The following is a 27,097-nucleotide window of genomic DNA, read 5'->3' on the forward strand; positions in this document are numbered from 1 at the left end:
GCCATCTGTTTCTCACAAAACTTTGCGAACGGTGAGGGTGAGGGTGGAGAGCGTTCTGTGAGGTCTATGTATTACTTCATCACCTGAAGTCTCATAACCGATTTGAAATTCCAGTGTCCTAAGGCACAGTTATTCTGATTAATGAAGATAGTAACATTCCCATCCTCACTGCCCAAGGAACAGATGTAAGAGTTGACTACTACAACAGAATAAAAGCAGCATTTGTTTATGTGGACAAAGATTAAAGAAAAAAAAAAATGGAGGGAAGATGGGCTGTCATTGTCATCAGGCTGCTCTGATGCAGGCATGTGTTTGACCCAACACCGCTGAAGCATCTCATCTATACGTACATAACTGCTGGCTCACATTTTCAAGGTTAAGCAAGAACCAAATTCCCCACCAAGGCTGCGAAGGAAGACAGTTTAAAAATTGGGGCTTTTGTGGAAGTAGAAAAACAGGCTAAATCATGATAATAACCTGTTCTCCAGAGAAACACCAACCATGCCCACAGTTCTCAACAGTAGTGGTCAGGCACTCTAGAAAAGCAAGGAGTCAAATGTCTGGAAATTGAGGAATATGAACTGGTTTAATTCAGCCTCCTTAGAAGGGAGCCCTCCCCTAAATCATCCCACCCTTAGGCTGACAGTGTGAGGAGGACTCTAAGCAAACAATCACTGGCTTTCCATGCTGATCAGAGGGGCGATGGTGAAGGGAACACCACACAACACCACTGTTAGTTGTGGCCCTGATCTGTATTTTGTCTTTTTTTTTTTTCCTGTAACACTCATTAACCTTAATATATTCTGTTCATAAAACCTTCTTAAGGGGGTATTTTAAGGGAACTAAAAGCACGTTTGTTTTGTCCACAGATGAAACACCGGTGTAGTTGAAGACTGAGCCTGTAGTGGAGTGTTAGTCAATTGTAAACTGTAGATGTGTGCATTTTACACAAACTGAATACAGAAGAGACAAAGGACGAGTCTGCATCATTCCAACTCTGATAAAGTGCACGGCCTTCGGAATTCCTGTCCCCGCTCATGCAGCCATTTATTGGATACTGCAAAGACATAAAGGTTTTTGATCACTGTACCTGGTTAGCTTGTGCTTTGATATAAGCTAAATATATGCTAATGGCCAGCTTTCAGTTAAGTGCAGGATTATCTTAATTTTCTGAAGTATTTTAATACACACACACACAAATGTGAAGTTGGTCTAATAAATCCAAGAGGGAAAAACCTTCCAGTAGTTGCTAAACTACAAAAGACTTAGATACAATATTACATGTGTTTTATATACATAATATGTTACTCATATATATATAATGATATACAGAGATATGACATAGGTATAAGGTGTAATTTCTCTATGAAGGACCTAATTTCTGGCTGCTTTCTATTCCACCACAAAGTCCAGAGGAAAAAGAAAACCAAGACAACCCACCAGCAAAGGCCCAGCCCTCCAGGCCACAGGCAGCAAGAACACTGAAGGCTACTTACCCCATTTGTTTCCAACTAGTACTGGGCAGGCCGCATGCCGTGTGCTGTAATCACCTTCTCCGCTTGGGAAGAGATTGTACCAGAATACAGCTGTTCCCTGGAAATTGCAGTGGAAACCCTCAGCATTTTGCTTTGTGTGATACACGCCTGCACACCAACTGACTTAATAAGGCAAAGGTATGTGTGTTTGTATTTCAGATGTTCCTTTTCAATTGCAGGCTCTTTTCCATATTCTAACATGGGGTTTCCTAAGGAATGAGTCTCCTTTGGCACATTAAGCGTCTATATATATTTGGCTGTTAATTTTGTTTTAAACCCAAAGCCAATCTCATTTAACTTTAAGCAGTTTTAGAAAGCAAGGTAATTTACTAAAAATGAACAGCAGGCCAGCAAAGAAAGACCTTACTCATGACCATTCTGAGGGAAAAAACGTAATAGGAACACAATTTCAGGGAAAACTCCCTAAAGACAGCTCAAGACTAAACCTACTTACAGATTTAAGTATTTTCAACATGTGTTCTGAAGCACTGTAATGTTTTGCAAAGGCTATGCATTAGAAGCAGTCAAGGCCAAAAGGTACCTATGCACTAACCCGCAGAACAGAGGCCCTTGCAATCACCAGTACTAATCCAGTCCTTTCACTGAATTGTAGCTCAGTGCTCCCATGAACAGCGCTCTAATCATCTTTATATAAAGTGATTTTAAAGCTTCTTTTAAAGCTTTATACATCTGTTCTATTTTTGAGTAGGTGGAGAGAGGAGCGGTTACTCTGATAAAAAGCCCCGCTTACCTTTTTAGGCCAAACACTGGCTCCTACTTCAGGAAAGACAGTAGCTCCCCCTGCTGACACATCACTCATCTGAAAAGGTGGGGAAGGCACAGGTAACAGGCTGATACATCCTCAAGTGTCACGTTTTAGTAAAACAAAATTAGGTTACCGAACAACCTAATTTCGACCTCCCAATCGGTGAGCAGAGGCTGCGTGATTCACAGCCTTAAAAAAGGCTGAAGCCCACCCACTCTGTCCCAAGTGCAACAGCCAGCCTTGTCCCTGAATGTTACACACTCCAATGGTTTGGTGATGAGCATGCTAGAAATACTGATGCAGATATAAAAATGAATAGACAGACAAATAATTTAAGCTGATGCTCAACTTTGATGAAAAAAATCTCCTTAAGAACACATGGAAGAACATTATTTATGAGTAATGTATGTATTGCCACCAAGTTAGTGGCTGCCTTCGTTTGCAAGTCATATTAGGAAAAAAACCTAATGAAATCATTCAACAGTATAGAATATGCAGTGATAGATATTTTTGGCACTAGCACATGGCAGAAATGTATCACTTACATAAAACAACCAAGTAGCAATTCTGTTGCCTGTTCCCAATTCCTTAAAAGCATCTGGCTCATCTTTCTGTGAATAAAAGCAGATTTAATATGCATTTCATTTTGATTATTGAGAGGAGCCAATGACATACAGCTGCAGAGCCAGCAGCAAACTCATGCAGAAAAATTAATTCAATCCCTCTATTTAGGAGGAGGGGAGAATGCAGTATGAGTGTATCTATTAATTTAAATAAACCAGACATTTTAAAATTCTGTAGGACAGGTAGGGCATAAGCTCAAATTGGTAATGGGTAAGAACAACTGTACTGCCTGAAAATGAGTATATAAATCCTCTTCACAGCCAGACTTAAATAATTACACTCACTTATCCCCTCTTGTCCCAGGCCAAGGCAAGCACCAGCAAGGGCAGCTCCCCCAGGGCTGGCTCAGCTTTGGGGCCCTCACCCCCACTCCTGCTCCGGCCTTCCTGACCCCACACTGGAGCTGCAGGTGCAACTAGCAGGTTTTTATCAATTGACTTAGAAGGAAAACCCATTTTGGTGGTTTACTGTACCAACTTTTGTCACCCCTCACAGCCCACCCCCTGTAACCTCCACTGGTGTATGCTAAAACTCCAGCAATCATTACTCCAGGAATTAGCCCATGCATTTTCAAACAAAAACAGTTAATCATTTGCAATGCTTTTGAGCATGTGCTTACAGAGCAGAGATTCTGATTAAGAGTTGGTGGCTTGGATTCACAGCATAAGGTTAATCTGAAGGTGTTAAATCACACATACGTATGCCCAATAAATAACCAACTGAAGTCAGTGGCATTATTTCCAGCAGGCTCCAATTAAAGCTGGCATAAAAATAGGTTGGGAATTTATATTTTTTTTTTTTTAAAAAAAAAAAAAAAAAGGAGAAGACCACAGCAGTCTTTTTTCAGTTTCAGCAGTCTGCCAGCAATCAGCATGCAAACTACAGTAACAGAGCACTTATATTATGAAAACTTCTTCCAACAGCACGTAAGACACCTGCACCTCGGCTCTGGGGAAAGAATTTCTCTCTCCACATTGCAGTCCTCCAGGGTAGGCTGCAAGGCAAGACTTCCCATGCTGCCTACAAGGCCTTCCTCACAGCCCTGCAGGCACATTTGCCTCACTCAGCAATGCTCTGCACTGCACACACAGCTGCAGTAGCCTCAGTGCCTGGATGCACATTAGCTGATGCCACCATCATCTGTCACACCAAGTCACACATGGGGTTTTTATACAGTTCACCTGTATAGTCTTCAGTGATTTTAAACCAAATGGCTTTACGTGGCCAGTACCCTGGCCAGCTAGAATATTTCTAAACGTTTCCTCAGATTCAGAATAAAGCTAATGCCCTTTGATCTGTTAAGAACTATTGGTCATCTCCTTAGAATAATTTTTTACATTATATTTTTGAAGAAAAACCTTGTTGCTCTGTAGTGCCTAAAATGCTTGTCTGTTCAGCTGGTGGTTTAGAGGGCTTTCTCCACTAACATGGATTAGAAAAGTTGAAGAGCTACAAAATTTAATACATATTAAAGAATAAAAATTGTGCCACAGCCAAGAGGCCCAGGCTTCACCAGGTGACTATCTCTCCTCCATCTCTTTACTTGCCCGTGCAAAGTCAAAGTGGGGTTCATACTGTCCTCCCACTCCATAATTTGCCACCTGAAAAAGAAAAACACAGTGCTTGTGAAGCAGAAAGATGTGGAGACAGGGAACAGGACTTACCCTTCCAAAATCAAAATGAGGCTCATACTGGCCTCCTACTCCGTAGTTGGCTACCTACAGTGAAAGGAGAAGCACAAAATCTAGTAAAGCAGTATTTTTTCCAGACAAGAATCTGACCATCATCTACAACCTTTTGATAGATGAAGTTTAACAATCAAGCCATAGAAAAATGGAGTCTACCAGTCTCCATCAGCTAAACTGTACTGTACACAGCAAAGTCCTTCTGGGTTTATTCACAAATAGCTCTAACTTCACCCACACTCCTTGTCAGGGTAGAGCCAGAACCTGACTCTGAACTTCAGAGTCCCAGCCCTTCAGTCTTCCTTTGCAGCTCTTGACCAGACACCAGCTCCCAGCAACACCCCAGCTGAATCCTCCCTTCCCCAGGGTCAGCTCCTCCGTTTGCTCCCAGACTTTCACCCATTTACAAGTGCCTGCTCCTGTCTGATCTAATGACACTCAGGTGATAGAACCTGACGGACACTTCTGAAACTCCTGAAGGCTTGGCCAGCCACAGGCTCCAAAGAACCCCAAGATGTTCAGCTACAAGAGCAGCAGCACATCCAAGACTGGCATCATGAGATGTAGTATACTCTGGGTAAGGAATCTGGTACTTCCCCGGGTACAAGAATATTTTTCTTCTACAGAAACATTGCAGGTTCTGTTCTCTTCAAAATAGGTCATGGTGCTTTTACGTCCTTCACGCTTAAATCACTTTTTGATCTCTGTCATTAAAGAGGATCCAGTGTTCTTTTGGTGATTTTTTTTTTCATCTCTCCTCTGTATTCATAACCCAATTTTCAACCAAATGCTTGGGCATTTTACCATCAGGAGTCTTCATGGAGTAGCAGAGTGGCACAACAGCTTTCAGGAACCACTTAAGTGTCCTGGCTTTCTAAGTATTAATGCTTTCTCAGAATCAGTGAAGCAGCTGTTTATTTAAAAACCTCAGGTATATAAAAGTGAGTACTTCCAAAATAAAATTTATTGAAGTTACATACAGAGTCAGTCTCTACCACATTACAGACACAGCAGACACTGTTGGCCTTGCAGTACCAAGGATGGGATGGCAAATCTAAACAGCCATTCCCTCCCCCTTTCTGTAAGTATCAGTCAAGCTACACTTTTCACTATCACCACCACAGCACCAAAGTTTGACCCTGCAGCAATGAAACCCAGTTTTATTAGTAAAAATAAAAAAATTTCACATCCATTTCAACAAACATCAGGAGTTTCAGTTATTACTGTTTCCCTCCAGCACCAGAAAGCCATTTCCTACTACAGTAAGCACTAGTCTGCAAAGACAACTTGACTTCTTCCTCCCTGTAAAAAAACCCACTCCTTCCTCCCCTGGCCTGGAATCAAACCAACCATCAAATCAGCTGCCCCTGGGCTGAATGAGCTTTTGCAGCCACCTCACCAGCACAGTGCTGCATACAAAGGCATCCAAAACAAAATGCCAGCTGATACTCACCACCCTACTTGTCCTAATAGCTTACCTGTAGTTCTTCTGCTGTGGAGACATCAAGTCCTGTTAGGTCCTGTATCCTTGTGTTAATGCGAGATACCACAGGGCTTTCATATCCAGACAACCAAGCACTAAGTAGGTGGGAAAAGAAAAATTAGTAAAATATGGTAACTATAGACAGTAAGCTAGCAGTACAATTGCAACATTTGGAATTACTTCAAATTGGAGGCTATTTGTTTGTACTCTTAAAGAGAGTGCTAGGATGATCAGAAATATTTCCAGGCCATTATGAAGGCCCGCATTTAATAGACATGTTTTCTAGAAAGAACATTTACAGCACTGGTTTAAGGAACCTCTACAACTAAGGGCCTTAATTCCCATGGTGGACTATGAAATGACTGAAGAAACCGCTCCAAACAGTGAAATCTGCTTCAAGCTGTTTTCTGAAGAGTCACAAACCATTTTTGCTCTTACCCATTTCAAACAGTTAATTTAGACCCCACATGTGATGCACTTTGAAGCAACACTTGAGAAAGGAATAGGTGAGTTACTTGAGTTACAATCACATAGGCTCGTGTACACTAATGTCATGCACCTACAGGCAAGTGCTCTGTGATCTGTCCTTGCACATTACTTACCTGTGCAACGCTACTAAAAATCATTACAAAAACATTTATATAATGCATAAAACTCTACCATTTTTCCCGTTCAACAATTTCTACCAGAACAGCCTATTACAAATTTGGTATTTAGCACATGTTTTGGGTACACCATGATTTTTAAGGAAAAAAAAACACCCACTTTTTTTTTTTTTTTAATATAAATGTGAAAGGTGAGCCTTGCAGTTCCAAAGGCATCTTCAAAATATCTATCTCTTACTATAAATTAGAACTTTTCAGCTAGAAATACTGCATTTAAACTAACTGGCAAACTAGTCAGCAGAGAAAGGTTTGAAGAGGTAGAGAAGCAGTTCTACATGAGAATCACTGCCTTCACACAGACCCAGAGTAGCATTTTCTGCTCTAAGTGGTTGCTCATTCCTGAAAGCTGCATGCCTGGGAAGCAGCTGTGTCACCCAGAAGCAGCCACACACCCCGAATAGCAGCGTCTGGCAGAAAAGGGCACAAGCTTAGTACAACCACAGCTCTGCGCATCCCTGCTGGACCCTGACCAGCCCTGAACACAGCCAGCTGCCTACATGCAAACACAAAACCATTTCTCATCTCTTTACAAGAAAAACATTTTGTTCTTTTTGAGAAAGGATCAATTTCATCTACCCACTCTCTTTTTTCTCTTTCCTTAAGCCAACTCATCTGCTCACAGGATCCTTGTTTTTGTTGCTACTTTACTAATCCTACTCTAGCCAATGCACCTTCATTTTACCTGCTCCTCATTTCCCTCTCCCGGCATGCTCCCACCCTCTCTGGTCCTCTTCTCTATTTACCTTGGCAATCCCCTACAAGTCACTAATGAGAAAACTGATGATTTGGGTCCCATTTTTTTTTCCCTGTTTGCAAGAAAATGGAGACAGCTAGTTCTAGCTTTTTTCTAGCATTTGACTCAGCCTTTTGGGCTCATCAGCAGCTCCTGCTGCTTTTACGAGACTGTTGGACAGAAATACCTGTGCTCAGAGCCTAGCTGGCAAGTACATGGTAGCATTTCTACTCAAATGAACTTTCACATCTATACTAAATTAAGGTTGTTTTAATATAGAATTTGGATTAAAAAACAAGCCAGAATACTTTGCATGGGAGGAACAGTAGCATGACACATGACAAGGCACTGACACAGGTTACAGAATCTCTACGAGCATTTTTTTTTTAAATGACAAATGAAATATGGATAAAAATAAGATTTCTCAAGACAGACTTGCACAAACACATACATAGGTTCATCCATTTCTGAACACTGTTAGTATAAGGAAGTGTTACAATGCAACCTTCTTTAAGGTGGTGGGAGAACACAAAGTCTACTTATACAAAGCATTGCCCCCCCCCAAAATCAGCTATGCAGCCACATGCTACGCAGCCATGTTGAACAAGCAATCCTAACCTCACATTTAGTACACAAGAAAAGCCCCAACGCAGCCATCAGCTTCAAAGTGTAGGCTCTGGCTACCTCTGCCCAGGCTATGCATAGAGGTTTTAAGAAAAAAAAAACCCCGAACCCAAAGAAAAAAGCAAGCATTCTTACTATATTGGTTATTTAAATTTGCAATTAATGCTTTCAACAGGGAAATACTACATCCTTTCATGAAGGGAAAGTACTATATGTTTTCTAGAAATAAAATTAATTGCCTGAGGATACAAAGAAAGTCTATGTAAAGTGGAGGAAACCGGCAACTGAAACCATACTCCACCAAGTGCCAGCCTGTCTGCTGGTTGCTGAGCAAAACTTAGGGAGCAGCCTGTAGTGCTGAATAGCTTCAGGTGAAGAGTTACAGCATGATTTAACGCTGTCAGCATCACAAAATCTGCTTGCATGAGGGCAGAGCGCTCAGGAGGGCCTCTCAAACCCTGCATGGATTGTCCAGCATCAGGAGGTCTCTGTGCCTGCTGCATTTAGGATGCACAAGGGCCTTCTGTTACTGCACTTTGCCCAGTGGCCTTCACAGAACAACCATCTGTCCTGCACTGTCAGCTTTAGTTGCTAGCCTCAGCCTTTGCTGACATCAAACTAAGTTTGTACTCAGTTCAAGACCATTTACAGCAGGTATTCCTTCAACAAAGGAATCTTTTACCCTGCTCTCGTCTATCAAAAAAGGCAAAAAACCACCCTCCCTCACCAGTGGCATATCACAAATGCAGAATTAACAGCCTCAAACTGTGCTCAGCAACTTTTTTTTTTTTCCTATACACATAATCCAAGGTTTAGAATGCTTCAATAAATGCACACCACTCTTCTTCAGTGTACATTTAACTGCTCACCTGGCAAGTTAATTTGCATGAACAGCATTCTGTCACATTTTTGACCAGCTGACACCTATGAGTCCACTCCGAGCAGATAACTTCCTAACAAAAAGGGACAAGCTTATTTGTGGGAAGTCATATGTGTGGCAGTTTTTAAGATGTGGGTGACTTTACTTACAGGAGGATATTTCTGTAATAACTACCACACCAAAACACAAAATTCCCTGACTACGAAGACATAGTATTTTGGTGTCCCACTTGGCTTTGTAAAAAGACACCCATGAACTAAAGATAGTACATTATAGAAATTAAAAGAATTCCATTAGCGTGCTGAATTCATGCTAGGGGATTGTTTTTCTTCTTGCTCACACCAAGATCTAGTTTTTAACAACTTTTATATTCATTACAAGCAGCAAGCAGTAATTACATTTACTCCTCCCTCCTATTATTCCATATCAGGTATCTTATTGGAGATTTTTAATGGCACAATACATGCAAAAATAATTCTGGACTAAGCAGTATATTAGGAAAAAACCCCAGACAACTGTCCAGAACTACGTGACAGACATAGGCTTATATGCCCAAAAGCTCATCTCCTCCAACTGCACTAGTGAGTCCAGTACCAGACATTACAACAGCTACGTCCTGAGTCTCAGCTACACCAGCACCGCACCAGAGTACTGCAACACAGCTTAAGTCAAAGGTCACACAAAATACTGTTATTTACATTCAAAAACTTTCTAAAATGTACTTAGCAGGTAAATAGTACTAGTAGAGATGCAACGGGGAGTGAATAAAAGCACAGACTGGTATTTCTGAAGTGGAAACTTTAACATCATATGCTACAAGCTCTGACTGGCTGCTGGGAGGAGAGCTGGGGGGAAGGCAGCTTCTTTAAAAGCAGTGTCAGAGTGGCTGAGTTTATTCTGGTACGACACACAGCATGGCTTGATGGAGCTCCTTGAACTGCTGGCAAGGCGCCCCTTTTATACAGCCTGCCACGTACTGCACAGTGAACAGTAGTCCTCTCAGAGAGGAATGCTGTAATTTAGAAGTGCATTTGCTAGGAAAGAATGTTTGAAGGGGAAAAGCAATCATCTATTAAAAAAATAAAGCATTTTTTGGTTTTCAGGAGCAATGATTCATCTGGAATCCAAACCAGCTCAAACAGCTCTAACAGAAAGATATTTCTACCAGTGGTTCTGCAAGAGAAGTTCAGTGATCCAGCATTAACAACATGATCCTTCTAAAGCAGTCTGGCTTGGGGTTTTTGGTTTGGGCTTTTACCTCCCACTATAAATGTAGGCATCAGGTTCTCTTTTAAAGTATATATATATCCTAAACAATCTGCACACGGAGGAATGCAAAGGCAAGGGGAAACATGAGGAGGGAAGTCCCCCTACACCCTCAAAAAATTGTCTTCACTAACTTCACAACGTGCTGTGCCCCATTTACTTGTATGATCCTTTGCAATTCTAATTTCAGTTTCCAGTGACATACAGAATTAAAATTTTAGCGCAGTAAAATCTGATGACAATCTGTGAGTTCCTTAGGTATTCTGGAAGGAAGTTCCAGAGCACCACCTTTCTGAGCCACAAACCTTAAGCATTTAAGGGTCTCATTCACCAGGTACTAGCCACAAGGCTCTATTCCGGGCTTGCAGCACAGTACACCAAGGAGGCAGCAGCTGCCCTTATACTTTATCAGAGAGTCCCAAGGTAAAGTGCAGCACATGGTTAATTCCAGATTAAAGCCCTAGGAGAAACAGTTATTTTGCCATGTCACAAAGCTAGTAACAAAGTGATGGCAAATGGGATCTGGCTGCATCATCAGCTGCACACATTCATGAGGGCATCAGCTTTTGATGATGTGTGTTGTCTAGTACTATTTTTTTTTTCTGACTGCAGCATCTGTAGTAGTCTCAAGGCATAACACTTCCCACTACCAAAAAATCAAAAATCTAATAAAAAAGTTCTTTTACTGAGGATCATATATTTAAAGAGGGGCCAATTATGCATCTTAATCTCAATTTCAATTAGTGATCTGGTCACCTTGAACTACTCTCACCCCCGTCAGGGTAGTTCAAATGGATTAACAGGTTACTTCAGTAAATGCCCCAGTGTCAGAGGACAAACCCCAGAAAATGCTTTCTTTAAAATACACAGTCACAGATAACAAAGATAGGCAAGACATGGAAAGACTTTAAAATTAAAAACAAAAAAATGAAAATTAAATGCAACACATGTCAAACAAGGAGACCTAGGTTCCTAAAGTCATTCTGGAGGGGTCTGCAGAGGCAGTTTTAAGGAGCAATCAACAATTTTCCAGGGACTCCCACTACCTGCGTGCGCTCCGATGAGTAAGTAGACCTGCATATGCTGCTGAAGGTGCAAGGCAGTTTTCAACATTTAAAAATAAGTTTTCAACTTGCCACTACTTGTAACAAGTGTGGCATTAAGGATCAGACTTCAGCTACAATGATTTTCTAGTGACATCAGTTACCATTCCTGAATTCAATCAACTTCTTGTGATCCAATATTCTGAAGCACTTATATCTTTTTAAAGACAGTCATAGCTGAATAAAACCCCTTAACCTACTACATTCTACTTCCAGGTTTTTTTTCTTCAAATAAGCCTAAAGAACACTAGTTTTCTGTTAAAGCAGCAACTACTTTCAATCATTTAAACAAGTTTCAAACTCTTTAAAATTATTGACAAGCTTTAATTTGCACTATTCCCATGAATGACAGCGGCAAATACCAAAGTTTTGTGGTAGAAGGCAGCAGAACTCCGCACGGTGCTAATATTTTAGTACATTAGTTACAGTAGACAAGCCATGCTAAGCAAGAGGGCACTCCCGTCTTGGCTACCACTAACATTTAGAACTATTTTCTATTTCAGCAGCCCACTTGCTTTGTTATAGGACAGCTCAGCTTGCTTTAGGCCATTCTCTTTCTTCTAAAAAGAGGCTAAGAATAGAAAAGTTATGCAAAATCCTTATTTGCCCCACATTTAGAGATGAAGCAGTACAGTCCCAGAACAGACTTCCTCGGCCTGGGTATACCTCTGGAAGACATTCCCCTTACCTCTTAGAGACTCTGTAATGTGCTGTGGTCAGTTTCCCAGTCTCAGGGTCATGAACAGTAGCACGGCTCAGCTACAAAAAGAGAAAGGACAAGGGCTTACCCACCTAGTAGGCTGCTTTTTTGCCAAGCCACAGGTGTTTGAAAGGGTTCCGATTGGTCTGGATGGTATGCAATGCTCTTAAATTAGCAATGTTAGAAGGGCAACAGAAGCTGTAGCTGCCATGTCCAAATCAAAACAAATTGGTTGGAAAAATTTGGTTAGATTGTCCTTTCACTTTTTTCCTCCTTTTTATTTTTTCCTCTTTTTTTTGTTTGTTTTAAACTAAAGACTTTCTACAAGTAATTTACGATGCTGAGTTTCACAGACAATTCCTCTTCACCCAGAAGTTTAACTCCTTTCAGAATTTTGGCTTAACGCTGATGGAATGCACAGCCAATCTTTAATCACCACTACTAAAACTGGGGCAGGGGGGCAGGCAGGGGGCAGGTGGTTTCTTTTAGAGCCAGCCAATTTTGGAAAACATTGGCTAGATTAAAGACTTGGAGTACTTAATAGACAAGCTGGAAAGAACCAAGAGCCCAGTGAAAATGAGCTTGCGTTCTGCCAGATTTGTGTCAGTGGGAGGTAAAAAAGCCCAGACCGGAGTAGAGGATTATTTTGGACAATAGAGTGTGACTAACGAACGTGTTTTGCACACCACTCCAGCTGTCACACACAGTAAGGACCTGAAGCATTTCTTACACATGTAAAGGCACTTCAAGGAGTCTGCTAGATTTTACAAGGGAGGACAGTTTTTGGTTGGAGAGAAGAACAAGGGGAAAGGAATATATAAAAAAAAAAATCCAGATTCTACTGAAGGTTTTCTAGCCTCACTTTTTTTTTTACACTGATTGTAGAGACCTGCTTCTTGTACAGATCATCATTTGAGAACACATGCTGAGAAGGTGACCAAAAAAAGAAGAAATCAAAATACACCCCCAGAACTTCTAGCTGAAGGAAAAGACTGAGAAACTCAGCAGTAACAGCCTGTTACAGATCTGCATGTAATAAAGCGGTGGACTACAAAGCCAAAATTGTCTTTTTAGACCACCTCTTTTTTCCCCATAATGAGCAGAATCTACACACTCATTACAGGCCCAAAACATCTGGCATAGAGCTCTCTTACCTTTTGCTAATTCTGTAATGTGCCGTCTCCAAGGCTCCTGTTATGGGGTTTGAAATGGTGGCTCGCCTCAGCTGTGAAGCGAACCATCAGAATAGTTGCATTACAAAGCACATACTGCATCACAGCAATCCGACCATTCAGAAGCCTATGGGGAAATGTCACACAAGCAACCACCACACAAGCCACCCAGTCACCTTTCGTGGTGGTTTTTCTTTTATGGAGAGGGTGGAAATTCACAAAGCAGTGATGGGAAAGAAAGGGGAGTGTCCAATTTTACTAAAAGATAGGTTGGTGGTTGTTTTTTTTGTTGGTTGGTGGGGTTTTTTTGTTGTTTTGTTTTGTTTTTTAAATAGAGCATTAGAGAAGATCAAGTTTTCCAGGAAGCAGAGTTTCCATTTCTGCAGCAAGAAGAATGTCTGAATAAAGTAAACTAGAAGCCTTCATTTCCTTCATAGTGCAACAAGTTCTGGAAGTGGTGCAGTATTATGGCATGTGTACAATTGGTCCTTTGTTAGCACTCTGTCCTGCGCATGTCAGATGAGTTTTACAGTTAAATGGAATCCAGGCAACATTGTGATCTTGTATAAGCACAAGAGGTAAAACCCTACCTCTGATTCTTTCTATACCAAAAGCAGCACTGAAACTTTTAACACTGACTGCCAACACAACCAATTGCTTAGTCCAGATACACATTTATATTGTATTCCTAAATTACAGAGTGAGGAGTCTTGATTCAAGGCCTTCCTTTCCCTTCGCCATTTAATTCACACCATCCCATCTATGTTAATACTCTGATCCAGAGGCTTATGTGTGCCCCTTAATTTTGTTCACTTACTATCAGACACTCTCCATCATTCATAACTGGAAAGGTTGTGTTGCAAAGCACAAATTTTGGAAGAGGCACAAAATGGCATGCCTATTCCCAAACAATTATTAGTAGTATTTTTCTACTGTTGAAATAAACTAAGTAAATGGAGGCCTCTTCATGTCTACTAACAAGAAAAGGTACTGGGAACTCTTAATATGCTGCCCCTCCTCTAATCCCAGGCAGACACATGTAAGAATCAAGGCACAAACTATAATTCCAGCAAATACTCCCAAAGCTAAATAATAAGGCTTCATCCTGCCAGCTTATGCTGCCAGCACAGCAGAAGGCTGGGCACAGATCACAGTGCTGCCTTCCAAGAGGCAGCGAAGGTAACATCCCGACCATGGGCAATGAAGAGATGACCCTTCAGTTTCCAAAAATTCAATCCTTGTTAGAGCCCTGCAAGTCCTTGGCTGTAGGAAATAGGTGGAATGCTAACCACATACAGATGCTTCCACGTTAATGAACTATAATCTGCAAGTCTTTACCATAAGCCAAACATCTGATAGGAAAACAATTATCTCAGCAAGTTCAGAAGTTAAAATCACCATGTTCACAGGTTTTTATTTTCAGTGCTGAGATTTATTTCTACTCCATAAAGCAATTCAGTCATATTCCACAGACTAAATTCCAGAGCTTTTGCAGCAGTAAAGGGGCTTAATCATCTACAGACAAGCAACTGGGGCTCTGATTTTAGAGACCTGCAGCAAGGCTGCCCGACAGAAGAGCAGGAAGAGATGTTTTACAGGTAAATGAAGAGAATTGCTTGTACTTTTTGCTTAGAGTTCAGAACGTTACCTCAGAAATATAACACATCAGCCTTTAGGAAGCTTTAAAATCACCTTCAGGCTACCTAGTACTCAGTGCTGTGGCCAAGGACAGCCACATCCTCCACATGCTTGTGTGTAACTCACAGCTAGTTTACCTTGCAGCAGACCAAGCTAACAGTTTGTCCTATACTTAATGCACTTATCCCCCTAATCTCCACTTGCTCAGCCCTCTCTGGACAAAAAACCATTTAGGCTAAAAACAAAGAAAAAAAAAGCAGAAAAATTGTATTTCTACAAGTTTAAGTCTTATTTTAGAAGTAACTGGTAATTGATGGAAAAACAAATCAATTTAACAAGTGTTCAACACACATCTTGAGATGAGTGTTGGACACAGAAGGCAACTCCATCAGTTTGCTGTTTGCCTTGGACACTCCTGTTTCATCTGACAGGTGAGTTGCCCTGGATTATTCTGCATGCAGAAACAAGAACCTTGGGATCCAGTTTCTGAAATAGGATTTGATGATCTGAGATTGTCAGTAGGAACACTGATTACGTACTGCTCTGTCAGGCAACATCAAAGCCTGAGAAACAAAAGTCAGTTTTATACTGAATGGAGAAGACAACCACTCAGTCTTGTCTACACAATAACTGCAGGACCAGAGGAATGGTTGCCTTTCCCTAGACAGCACTCTTCTCCCTGTAACAACTTTGGAAAATACAGACTTAAAGAAAAAACAAAAACCAGAAAACCAAACAAAAACCAGATGACATGCATACTTCAATGCAACCTAGATGCAGTATGTTTGTTTTCTGTTGTAGAACATTCTCCTCCTTATCTGAAACAGCACACAACTGAAATTGTGTCTGCCAGAAGTCTGACAATCCTGCACTGCTGCTACCTGGCTCTCTTAATTACAGAGCATTTCCAGCTTGCACAGCCTCCTTCAAAGAGTGTGTCAACCAAGAGCTACAAGGTGAGAAAAGCAACGTATGAGCACACTGCACACACATCTGCATTCAAGAGAGAATCACACGCACTCACACAGAAAACTACACACAGAATTTAAGATTCTGAAAGGCAGAGAAGCATAAAGCATTTACCCTCGGCTTTGCTAGTTCTTTCACAGTTTCAATCTCTTCATCAGAGATGATGTCAAGGAAGCGAACAATTCGAGGTTTGTCCCACTCATCTTCCTGTTTGACAGGGCCCAGAATGTATCTAGGATTCCTGTTTCCATCATAGTAGCGGCAGAAGAGTCGTTTTTGTCTCCGAGGAGTCTGAAAGCAAGGTGGAACAAGAGAAAATCAGAGAACTTCCATATGATATTATTATCTCTAAGAAACAGAAGACATCCTGAGAACAAGAGCCAGAAGCAACTTCACTTTCCCTACCTTAATGCTACAAGTTAAATAAATGCTTTAAAGTTTGAGAAATTAGTACTTTCAGCACATTAATGTTACTCTAATACTGCAGCAAGCAGTACTTTACACAGTCACTAAAAAAAACCACCCTCATTCAATTCCATATTTAAATCCAGACTTCCAGCATCCTTATTCAATTAGTTGCAATTATGCAGTGCATCCAAGTTAGTCAGCAGTGCCTGTGGCAGCATTACTTTTTGTCTACTGGACAGAATGAAACAGGGAAGAAATCCAACACACACTAATCCTCAGTTCTACACACTCAGCCAAGTGCTGTAACAACTTCCTCGCTTTCATGCCACAGACAAATTCTAGACATTGTTTTGTTATGGATTGTTTCATACATTTGAAAACAGTCTACTCCACTTTACCATTTTGAGACCCTCCCCACGGCACAGCATTTCGTACTTCCTTCTCTCAGGCAGGTAATCCTTTTTCTTAACCTCAGTCTCCTTCTCCATCTGGTCTTCTGAATCTGTACTGGACTTATTTGCTTCTTTTTCTTTAGCCATGATATATTCAAAATATTTCATGTTCCCATTTGCTCTTTGATGTTCAGGATCTATTGACAAAGAAACAGACAAGTATCACTGGCAACTTTCCAGCTTGTGAAGGAGTATCCAGAAGAGGCAAATGACAAAAAGAAAAAGACACACACTATTGCTTCTCAAATAGAAATCAGAAACATCTATTCTGGTTTGAGAGCATTCACAGGATAGCTGAAACTCCAAGCCAAGCTGGAAGCAATGCTAGCCTGCAGCATGCATATATCCTCACTCATCTGCAGGAAAACACACAATGAGCTTTCACAGCTAAGCTGAACTCAGTCACAGTTAAGAAACTGCTTACTATGAGGCCTGGATCCTCAGCAGGCACAGGGGTCCAAGCACTAGAAAAAAAGGGTTTGGCAATTCCAGCCAATCTCAGAGAGGGAGAGACAAGGGAACTGGACAGAGAGTGACATAGGAGACAGCACGACTGGCTTTAAAACCTAGAAACTTCCCTGATGGGAATTAAGATTTCTGGTGACAAAGCTTTTAAACTCTAAACTGACAGAATTAGATTCAGTTCATTGATAAACAGTTCTCACTAGCCTTTGTTATATTGTTTAATTCTGAACTTCCCACAGCCTCCTTTACGTAGTCAATAGTGGAATATTCACAGAAGCATAAACACTTTTCATATTTCACAAAACAGAATCTTAGCTCTCTGTATTGCATTCTGCATTTATTTTTTTTCCAATTCTTAAGTATGCTTAATTTTCACTGAAATAATCTGCAGAGATTTTGATACCACCAATTTAGTTTCGATTTCATTAGTTCTGGTCTTGTCTGTACCTAAGAGGAAGTCATCTCAACAGAGTAATGCAAGATATAGTAAGAGAAGCAAACTTCAGGCAGTAATGACTAAGACAGATAAGTGGTTAGAAGGCAACAGTGACAGGTGATGGAAAGGAGCAATCCTTAACCATGACATCCTCATTCCTCAGTACAAATCCATAGCTAGCACCTGCTCCAACCCAGAGCTAGGTCATGATGAGCTGCAGATCTCTTTTCACATACCCAGTTCCAGAAGGCGTTTGGTGAGCATCATGGCTTTGCCCAGATCCCCCTGCTGATACACAGCGTAACTCAGGTAGTCCAGAATGTAGACTTTATCTGCAGAAGACACTTCTCCCTCATCCAACTGTTTCAGAGCTTGTTCCATCCAAAGCTCGGTGTGGTAGTAGTCAGCTTCAGTATAAGCAATCTTTCCCAGCTCAAAGCAATCTTCAGCTGTTAAAAAGGATTTGTGCTTCACACCTGTATTTAAAACAAACCAAACCAAACAGAATTTACACAGAATTCCAGACCAGTCTTCAGATTAACATTCAGTTATTTCTTATTCTTCACAGCACAGTTTGTTTCCTCAACATCTCCCCCTTCTGTGGTAGCTATTTGTTGAAGACTTAGTTTAAGTATCTAAAGCCTGTAAATCCTTGGCAGAACACATAAGTGGTCAGATGCAGTTTTTCATTGCCAGAATAGCAGCAAATAGCTAAAAGTCTTTACCATTAGTGGAAAATAAAATAAACCTTCCTTCTTCAAAACCCCAAACACCTCGAGTAAGAGCAACAGTAAGCCAAATACAAAGTTTCAGGAATCTATTTTCCAAGACATTGCATTATTGCTTTCAAAACGTTACTGAAGCACATCTTGTTAGCAACAACTTAGTGGGAAGGAAAAAGAAAACAGTCAGTAAATTCCCAGCTGCTCAAGATTTTCAAGTCAGTCATTTTTAGCAACATTTGAAGAGACCTCTGAAAGACTAAAGTACTAGTAAGCAAATTACAGATTCCTATTTTTGCCACTGTAAATTAAGGCCCAATGAAAACCCAAATTTAATCTTGTAAAAAGGAAACAATAGCTGCTAGTTTTACAACTAAAATTACATTCCTGATTACATCTTAATACATCCTGAATTTCTAACAGCAGCTCCCACAGCTGCACTCTAACAAGGGAATTCTTCTGTCGAAGTCACGCCTTAAGAGAGGACATAGCTGAAGAGACAGTCCCTGAACTGCAGCATCCTGCAGAACAACTTTGTTTCTATTCATCAACTAAACACTTTGCGGTCCATCCTGTGATGACCAGTGATTTCAGTTTTCTGAGCCTAAAACTCTAAAATAACACAAAGATTAGGAAATGGGGTGCAGTGACAGTGGAGTGCTCTCAGAGAGATCCTCTGGAATGAGTAACAGGTTGCATGGCCATAGCCCCGTATATTTAGAAGTAACCATAACATCCACACGTGAAAAGGCAATTCTTAAAAGGGTGCTTAAGACAGCAATCAAACTGGTTTGAGAGTTAATATAAAGAAACAGCACAGCCTGTAACACAGCAAAGAGACCTACTAAGTGATATGACAGTAGTTAAGATTCTCAAAGTTTCTGACCTGGCCAAACAGAAATTCCCTGGGAAGGAAGACAAGGAGCACAAACAAGTGACCACATGGGATGTTCCTCTCTGGAGCTCTGACGAGACCAACCATTCTCTTTATACTCTAGAACTTTCAGGTTTGGCAATTACACTTTATTACACACAGTTTGGGTATCTTACTGTGTCAAAAGAAGCAATAAACTACAGCCCAGCCAAAGCACTTCATTTTTTATTTTTGTGCTGTTTCAAGAAAACATTAACAAACTGTTTATTGTATTAGAATGAATCTGTAGGTCTTTGAGACAGGCTTGAACCAAACCCAAAAGCAAGGTTATACATCGTAACATATAAAGCCAATTACCCTTAATTTTATTAGGCATCTGACCACAATGAGTGCTTGCAAAAACACAGATGGATTGTAGAGCTGACTTTTTGCCAGCTGGCACCATACTATTTTCAAACAGAGGAAACAAGGAAAACTCAGCAGAGTCTTCTAACAAGAAAGAAGTGTATCTTCTCCTATTAAAGATCACCTCAGGTAATGCCACATAAGCTCAAGTCTGTGTATGCGCACTATCTTTTGGTTTTCAGTTTATATTCTCCATGAAGTTTAAGCTCAAAGAAACTTCAGTCACTCCCAATCTGAAAGGTCATCTTATGAGAGGGAAAAGGGTAATAAAAGACAGAATTGTTTTGTTAAAATGAATAGTATTGTGCAATAAAAGTATGTATCTGCCAATGCACAGCTACTTCAACACAAGAAAAATCCTCACCCAGGCAAGATTTGATTGTTATTGATTTTTTATTAAAAACAATTAACACTACATTATCTTACCGTAAGTAGAAGAAAGATGCAGACTTCAACTAAAGAAATTTTCAAGTTCTAGCATTCTAGCACAAGCAGAAAACGAGCATGCAAGTAGAGCGAGGAAAATGATAGGACTAAGGAGTCAATTCAGAAAGAAACCTGTGTTCTGTGCAGTCCATTTTATCCACATGCCCCTGGACAGTGTACTGGCAGAAGAAAGCCCACCAGGCAGGGAAGCCAAGTGGATGCAGCTTCCAAGAGAACTAGCACAGCACCAGACCCAACAGTATACCAGAGTGGGTGAGTTCTTCCTGGGTTCCTCTTCACCAGCACAGCCTGAAACAACAGGTTCCTCTCTCTTGAGGTGTGGCAGAATTAAAACTGACACCTACATCAACCTACAGTCAGCAACCCACATCACACCGCTTCTCAAATTCTTCACTAGCTCAAATGCTTTCCTATTGTTACCGTCACACTACACAGGACATGTAGTAAAAGTTCACTGTGTCTTCTGAAAGTAGTATCACTGGCTCTTACCTGGAAGATTTCCTCTTGAAAGGGTGTCTGTGTCCAAATTGTATGTGTCTTGAAGCCTCAAGAGGGCTTTTGCTGCACCAGTCTGATCTTCATCATTCGGGAAGAACTGCCGCTGGATAGTCATGTTGGAGATAAAGCCTGGAAAAGACAGGGAAACAATGTGTGGCTTCCTTTGTCCCAGGAATTCAATAAATTCTATGCATGAAATGACCCCCTACCTTGGGGAAAGCTAACATTTCAGGAAAGGCCATTAATAAGCCAGGAAGAGCTATTAGCCCTGCAGAGCACCAACAAGCACTGTAAGTTAGTTTTTAAAGGACAGGAGTACCGCTTCTGTTTTATGCAGGCACTATTGCTGTCTTAATAGGTTAAAAAAGTTACACACAACGAAGACCACCCACACATGGAGAACATTACAGATAATACACTGGTAGTTTTTGCAACCATTCCACTCAATCTGCCTTCCTAAAGGCTTTTCATTTACTAACATGGATTTTACAAATAATTTAGAAGAGGAAAAACACAAACAGTGCTAAAAATAGTAGTGTAAAGATTAAGTCTGGTCAATAAAAAGATGAAAACCAAAAATACTGATGTCTAACTGCAGACACATTTTGACAAGACATTAGGAAACTAAGCAGCCATTATGAACCTAACTGCTTTCTGTGGACATTAACATATTTACATAGAAACTTGAGAAACACACAAAGTTAAAAAGGTTTCTTAAGATCCATCTTCACACAACTCTGAAGTGAACTCAAGGTGCATGCTGAAGAATTAGCATTTCAAATTTTTTTTGTGTGACAAGAAAGTAAAGGAACAATCAAAAAGAAAAACCTGGGGGCTTGAAGTGCTTGAAGAAGCACTGGGGTGACGTTTACAGAAGACAAAAAGATTCTATAAAGTAAAAAAATATTCCTTCTAGGAACTGTTCCCCCATTATTAGAGTCACATGTCATCATCATCTCCCCTGCTATGAAAGGTTCCCACTTCTCTCCGGTGAGCACACACACAACTGCTACTACTGCTGCTACCTGATCAGCCCCCTCCTGTAGAGCTAGTGCAAAATCCTCTCCCCAGTGGGAGGACTGACACTGGTTTTCCCTTTCTGCTCCTGCAGAGCCAAGAGGCTGGTGGGCTGCTGCTGCTGCTGAGGGCAAAAGGACTCTAGAAAGCCAGGAGGGCAGCAGCAGCAACCTAGTACACAGCCACCAAAAGGAACAGCAAATGCTGCCATGAGGACCTCTGTTTAAACAAGCTGACTGCCACTGGCACTTTCAGAAAAGGAACTTTTCTACTCAACCAAACTTTTTGTCCCAAGATCCAGAAGCACAACAAGCTTTACAGTGTTAGCTAACGACAGTGTCAATATGATGTTTTTGTTAAGTTCATCTAATATCCACCAGCAGAGAACTAAGTAGCATGACCAAAACCAGACAAAGTGTAGCACGCAACACTCAGCTGCAAAGACATCCAAAAAGTAATAAACTGGCCGAATTTGTGATTTTTCCCACACTCTAGTAGACCTTTTTATCTATTCAGACCTGGTAACACTATCTGTTTATGGAAAGGTGTTCCTGCTTTAAAAACATACCATATCCTTTCACTCCTGTCCATCCTTTCTTTTACTCCACTATGCTTCCCCCAATATTTTCCTTTTTCTGAACTATTTTCTTAAAATAAGTCAGTCCACTTCTGCCCCCATTCAGAAGGAGAACTGAAGTTGCACTTGTCCAGACTTCTGGCCAGCAGGCACAGAGCCTTTTCAGTTGGCACAGTCAGTCCCTCACAGCAGCAACGGGGAAGCTGAATGTGCTGAATCCTTATCAGAGACTAACCCTGGGTCTTTTCTGGAAGCTTCACTTTTTTACCATTTCTTACTACACACATACACCTGGTAGTAGTTGTTGAGACAGATTCTCACAGGTCAAATACAATCACCCCAGCTTCCTTTCTGCTAAGTGTTTTCCAGTCAGCTATTTTATGCCCCTTTTCCTACTGAAAAGCTTCTCTTACTGAGGAAAAGAGGAAGCAAAGTGTTTACGAGACTAAGGCAGATCAGTTCCACAAACACTCAGTCTCTGACAACATTCAGGTTTCAAACCAGCAGACCTTAACAACTGCAGGCACATCAACAGCATAGCACTTGACCGTACTTAAAGACAGCCCTACATGTCTTGCATTCCAAAGAGCTTCGTTCCCTTTTTTCTGTTCAGCAGAGTCATCACACTTAGAGATGAAGTTTCCTAAAAATACTAGTTTGCAAGAAGTGGAAAGTACACAAAGCAAGCCCTGATCACTCACAAAATTTAAAGCATCCAAGGAGATTACTCAGTTTAAACATCAGTTTTCATGAGGTTTAAATAATATCACACTGACAGAAAAATGGCAGGTCTTCTAGGATTATTTTTTATGAAGGCACCTCAAAGGCAGACTTGCAACTCTGATTCAAACCTTGACATGTGAAAGACATAGCTGAGTAAATGCAGTTACAATGTGATCCTTGTTCTTACTACAGGCACACTTACCATCTGACATGTCCTTCAGAACCAGGCTCTCCAGCTCACCCCACTCCGTGTTAAGCCGTTTCATCAACTTGAATGCATTTACAGGATGGCCCAAAAACCCCTCTGGGTCCTTCGTAGCAGTATCTGTCAGCTGATCTAACTTCTCTGCCCATCTACAGTGAAGATATACATTCATTAAAGTCTCTTGTAAAAGTCTGTTAATGCACTATAAAACTAATTTCAAGCTATTCAAGAGTCTTTGCTAACAAAAACACAAATTGCAAGCTTTTACATTATCTATATATAAAACTCTCCTAGAAGGAACAAAAGTGGCTTTTTTTAAAATCTTCTTCCTCAGCTGCAGCCTAAATCTTGTGTTGCTCTTGTGGTCTTTGTTGGAACACTGCTGAACGAACTCCTTCCTACAAACACCAAATGCAGTATGCCAGCAGATCCATTACAAGTTTTCATGCAGGACTAATCAAAAACAAAGCTTTACCCACATTTTTGATCTTTTATTTTTAAATGCTCCTTTTTCTCAAGTTTACAAAAAGGTAATTCAATGCTTGTCTCAAATTATTTTACATTTACACACACACTCTTAATTCTACAACAAGCCCCTTGCCTGACACCACAAAACTGCCCTCCATACTGTAAGCTTGTAATAAAAAAAAGTAGTTCTCATGCTCCCAAATGAGGAGCCCACACCAACGTTCTGGTTCTACAGTTCTGACTCCACAAACCTTTCTAACACTGTCAGTGCCATGAGCTATTCACCACTGCAGTGAGCCCTGAAACAAGCGCACCTTTCGACAACTCCTGCTGTTCATCTGTCACTGCAATGGAAACATCCAGGGATCCTGCTCCAGGCTCAAATCAGGAAGCCCATCAGTCATACTAGAAGCACCAGCACTATGCTACTACATGTCTGCAAAACAACAAAACTTCCCCTCTCCATTCAAAAGCAATGCAGATCTAGAACACGTTACACCACCTTGAAAACAGGATAAATTGAAGTTAAAAAAGCCACACCCCACACAGAATACCAAACATCAACACCAATATAAACTAAATAAAAAAATCTGTAGCCTGAAGGGAACTCTATACGTGAGACGGCATTCAGCTTCTTCCAGACTTTAGAATGCCTGAATTAACTTTGCCTGCTTTACCCAAGACAGGGAGATGTTTGTGACTGACTATGTTCACTCTTCCCACACTGCCTTTAGTTGTTTTCCTATGCTCTGACAGCCGATCTGGGATCTTGCCAACAGCAACGTGAGAGAAGGGGTTCCTTCCAAAATGGAGTGCTCTAAGTGCTCCTGTGGACCAACTTCAGCTTCTAGCAGGCCAAAGACTGAAAAAAACGATTTCGACAAATTGTGCATTCCCATTGCACATGGCAAAATCCATCACACATTGCCCACTGCAAGACTACCAAACCTCAGCAGCAGCTTAAAGCCAGTGTAACCGTGAGCCACAACCACAAGGCCAGGATTTCTTTCAAGTAATTTCTGTTTCATAAAAGCCTCCACCACAAGCCATCCTCCGCATTTCAGTGAACTACCAACTTTCACTGAGCTTAAGTCAACACAAGCTACCAATACCCTTCAGCCAAAGTCCAGAGCCCAAACTCAAAAGATGCTGGAATTACTTCCAGGTTTTTATCTCTCCAAGACAGTTCTGACCTGACAGCAAGCACCTCTAATATAATAAAAACAGAGCTGCAATGCTTATATAAGCTGTATTTGCACACTTTTAGATGTCCAATCAGCATGCTCCCATCTTATTTTGTAGCTGCAAATAATATATTTACAACACTCCAAACCTGACAGCAATTCCAACTCTGTATTTTAAGCAATAAAAATAAATACAGCCCAACAAAAGTATCTTTCTTCCTGGATGGTAGAATGTAATACACAGAGGCTAAAATAAAATTCATACATCTATCTAAAACCGTTTAAACATCCTCATGACAGGTTTATACAGATTTCTGAAAGCTGGGAAACCATCCTGTTCAGTGATATAAAATTTTTATTTCTAGTTGTGATAAAATTTGACTTATTGGGCTCTGGTCCCCACACCTACAGAGGCAAGCCACACAGTAATGGCAATGGTCAGGTCTCTTGTTATTTTTAAAAGCAGCAAAGAAAGTTTTATTTTGCTTTATTTTACTTTTAAATTTAAACATAGCACATAGAAAGAGACTCTGCTCTTGCAGCAGGTTATTACTATTCACTGCTTAGCCACTGATGAGCGATATGGCCACATGAACACCTTTTAGTGCTTCTTCATCTCATGTATTATTGCAGTCCTTGTAACACTCATCTAGAGACTTCTTAGGTTTTCATTTCCACTAAGCAAACTGTCATTCAAAGAACTATGTCCCCTTGGGAAGTGTGTGCAGGCAGGAATCCTAAAGCAAAGGTATCATACAGAATGTGTTGATTATATTTTGTCATTAGAAAGCTGCATAGAACAAATCAATGGCTTGAAGATAATAACTTAGGACAAAAACCCGGCAAAAACTGCTAGTTTAAGCTCTGCCTCAGAGGAAAAATTCCACACATTTAATCAGCCTTGGGAAGCGCTTTTGACATATGGGTGGACTCAAATTATTAACTATTGGCATTATGAAACAAGCTGCTTACTTTTTGATCTGTTCCAGCTTGCTTTCTTCTGCCTTGATGTAATCTTTCAGTGACACCACCAGATCTTTTTCTGTATTAATTAAGTCTGTCATATGACCTAGAAAAACAAATGAGTTTGGTTAGACAAGGAGAAACAAAAAAACTGAGAATGAGAGGTATTCTTCTCCTCTTCTACTTTCTTCCCCTCTTTCAGCTCTTTCTTCCCTGAAGTTCTTCTGTATTTGCTCAAATAATCCTGAAAGAATATTTGAGTAAGGCTTCTTTGCCTTTTTTTTTGAAGGAGAAAATCTCATGTTGGACCAAGCTTGTTCCCATGGAAATTAATGTAATATCACATATTTATTATTAGAACTAATTTAGGATTCATTTGGAAAAGGAAATAGGTTGCGACAGAGTAATCTTTCATCCAAGCATACATAATGTAGAGCAAATAAAGACAAAGCTACAGAAATATACAAAGACTTCATGTTTGATATACAATACTAATCCAGCATTTTATTTCTAAGACCACTTGCATGACTTCAATGGGTCCCCTACCAGACTTTGTTATTAATTAATAATTGCTTCATTTCCTGCAAGCAGGCAGCTGAACTGGTTCATCATGAAGCGATACAGTCCACATCTTCAGCTGTGTCACAGGCCATCAGAACCCAAGAGAGAGTAGGCTGATACACTGGTATCATTATGTACCCTCAACAGCTGTTTTGCTTGCTTCTACATATGTGCAACAGTCCACACCAAAACTTTTTTAAAATCCAGTACCTGTAAGAACATATAATGAAAAAGCCTGGATTGTTAGACTAACTGGACTGACAACGCAAAGCACGTTTCTTCCAAAAGGAAGGAGTTAATCGGGTTGTAGGAACTAGTAAGTGGATTTAGTTCTGTACTAATTTAGCCTTGGATGCCATTAACACGACGCTGCAGAATCAGTTTTGAGAGCCATCAAGAAATTCTTTCAGCTACACAGCATATACACCAAGGCATGTCTCACCAATGGAAGTGAAGAAGTCCGTATGGGCGTAAGAAAAAGGCAGCAGAAGTCCAAGGGCTATGGTACACCATATCTTGTTGAATGCCATAGTTCAATAGCTGTCACCTCACCACGTACCTATGAAAGAAACATCAAGTAGGTAAAAAAATATAAAATATCCCTATTCACCAGAGACTTGCATCTGACTTCAAGAGACAGCTTATTCTCTTGGGGCTGCCTCTAGTTCTTGTGGTAGCAGAATCTTCTCAGATTAGATAACAGGACTGATGCCCTTCTGCAGTCTTTCTTATACTTTTGTCTAGTGTGGTAAGAGAAAGATTAGCCTGGGGACAGAGTCTTCACAAGCACTTTTGATATGTGAGACACTGCAGATGGAGTGACTTCACAAAAAGCACCAGAAAACACAA

The 27,097-nt window shown here is 40.7% G+C and overlaps 1 protein-coding gene across 4 annotated transcripts; it reads right to left on the minus strand.

Moving 5' to 3' along the window:
• Positions 1–567: 567 nt before the first annotated feature.
• P4HA1 (prolyl 4-hydroxylase subunit alpha 1) lies at positions 568–26,807 on the minus strand. Of its 4 annotated transcripts, none has more exons than XM_026851849.1 (14): positions 26,691–26,807; positions 25,697–25,793; positions 23,070–23,221; positions 20,542–20,679; positions 17,841–18,080; positions 16,650–16,840; positions 15,958–16,134; positions 12,053–12,123; positions 6,089–6,188; positions 4,473–4,526; positions 2,847–2,912; positions 2,287–2,355; positions 1,497–1,593; positions 568–1,057 (listed from the first exon to the last, which is right to left on the minus strand). In XM_026851849.1, exons 1-14 carry the CDS (start codon positions 26,776–26,778, stop codon positions 987–989), a joined length of 1,611 nt encoding a protein of 536 aa, XP_026707650.1. In that variant the 5' UTR covers positions 26,779–26,807; the 3' UTR covers positions 568–986. The 4 variants fall into 4 exon arrangements, with proteins under 4 accessions (XP_026707650.1, XP_026707647.1, XP_026707648.1 ...); XM_026851846.1 differs by lacking the exon at positions 4,473–4,526 and adding an exon at positions 4,590–4,643; XM_026851847.1 differs by lacking the exon at positions 12,053–12,123 and adding an exon at positions 13,219–13,289.
• Between the last annotated feature and the right edge of the window lie 290 nt (positions 26,808–27,097).

Source organism: Athene cunicularia, assembly GCF_003259725.1.
Source record: "Athene cunicularia isolate RWA chromosome 6 unlocalized genomic scaffold, athCun1 chr6_part2, whole genome shotgun sequence".
Lineage (NCBI taxonomy): Eukaryota > Metazoa > Chordata > Aves > Strigiformes > Strigidae > Athene > Athene cunicularia.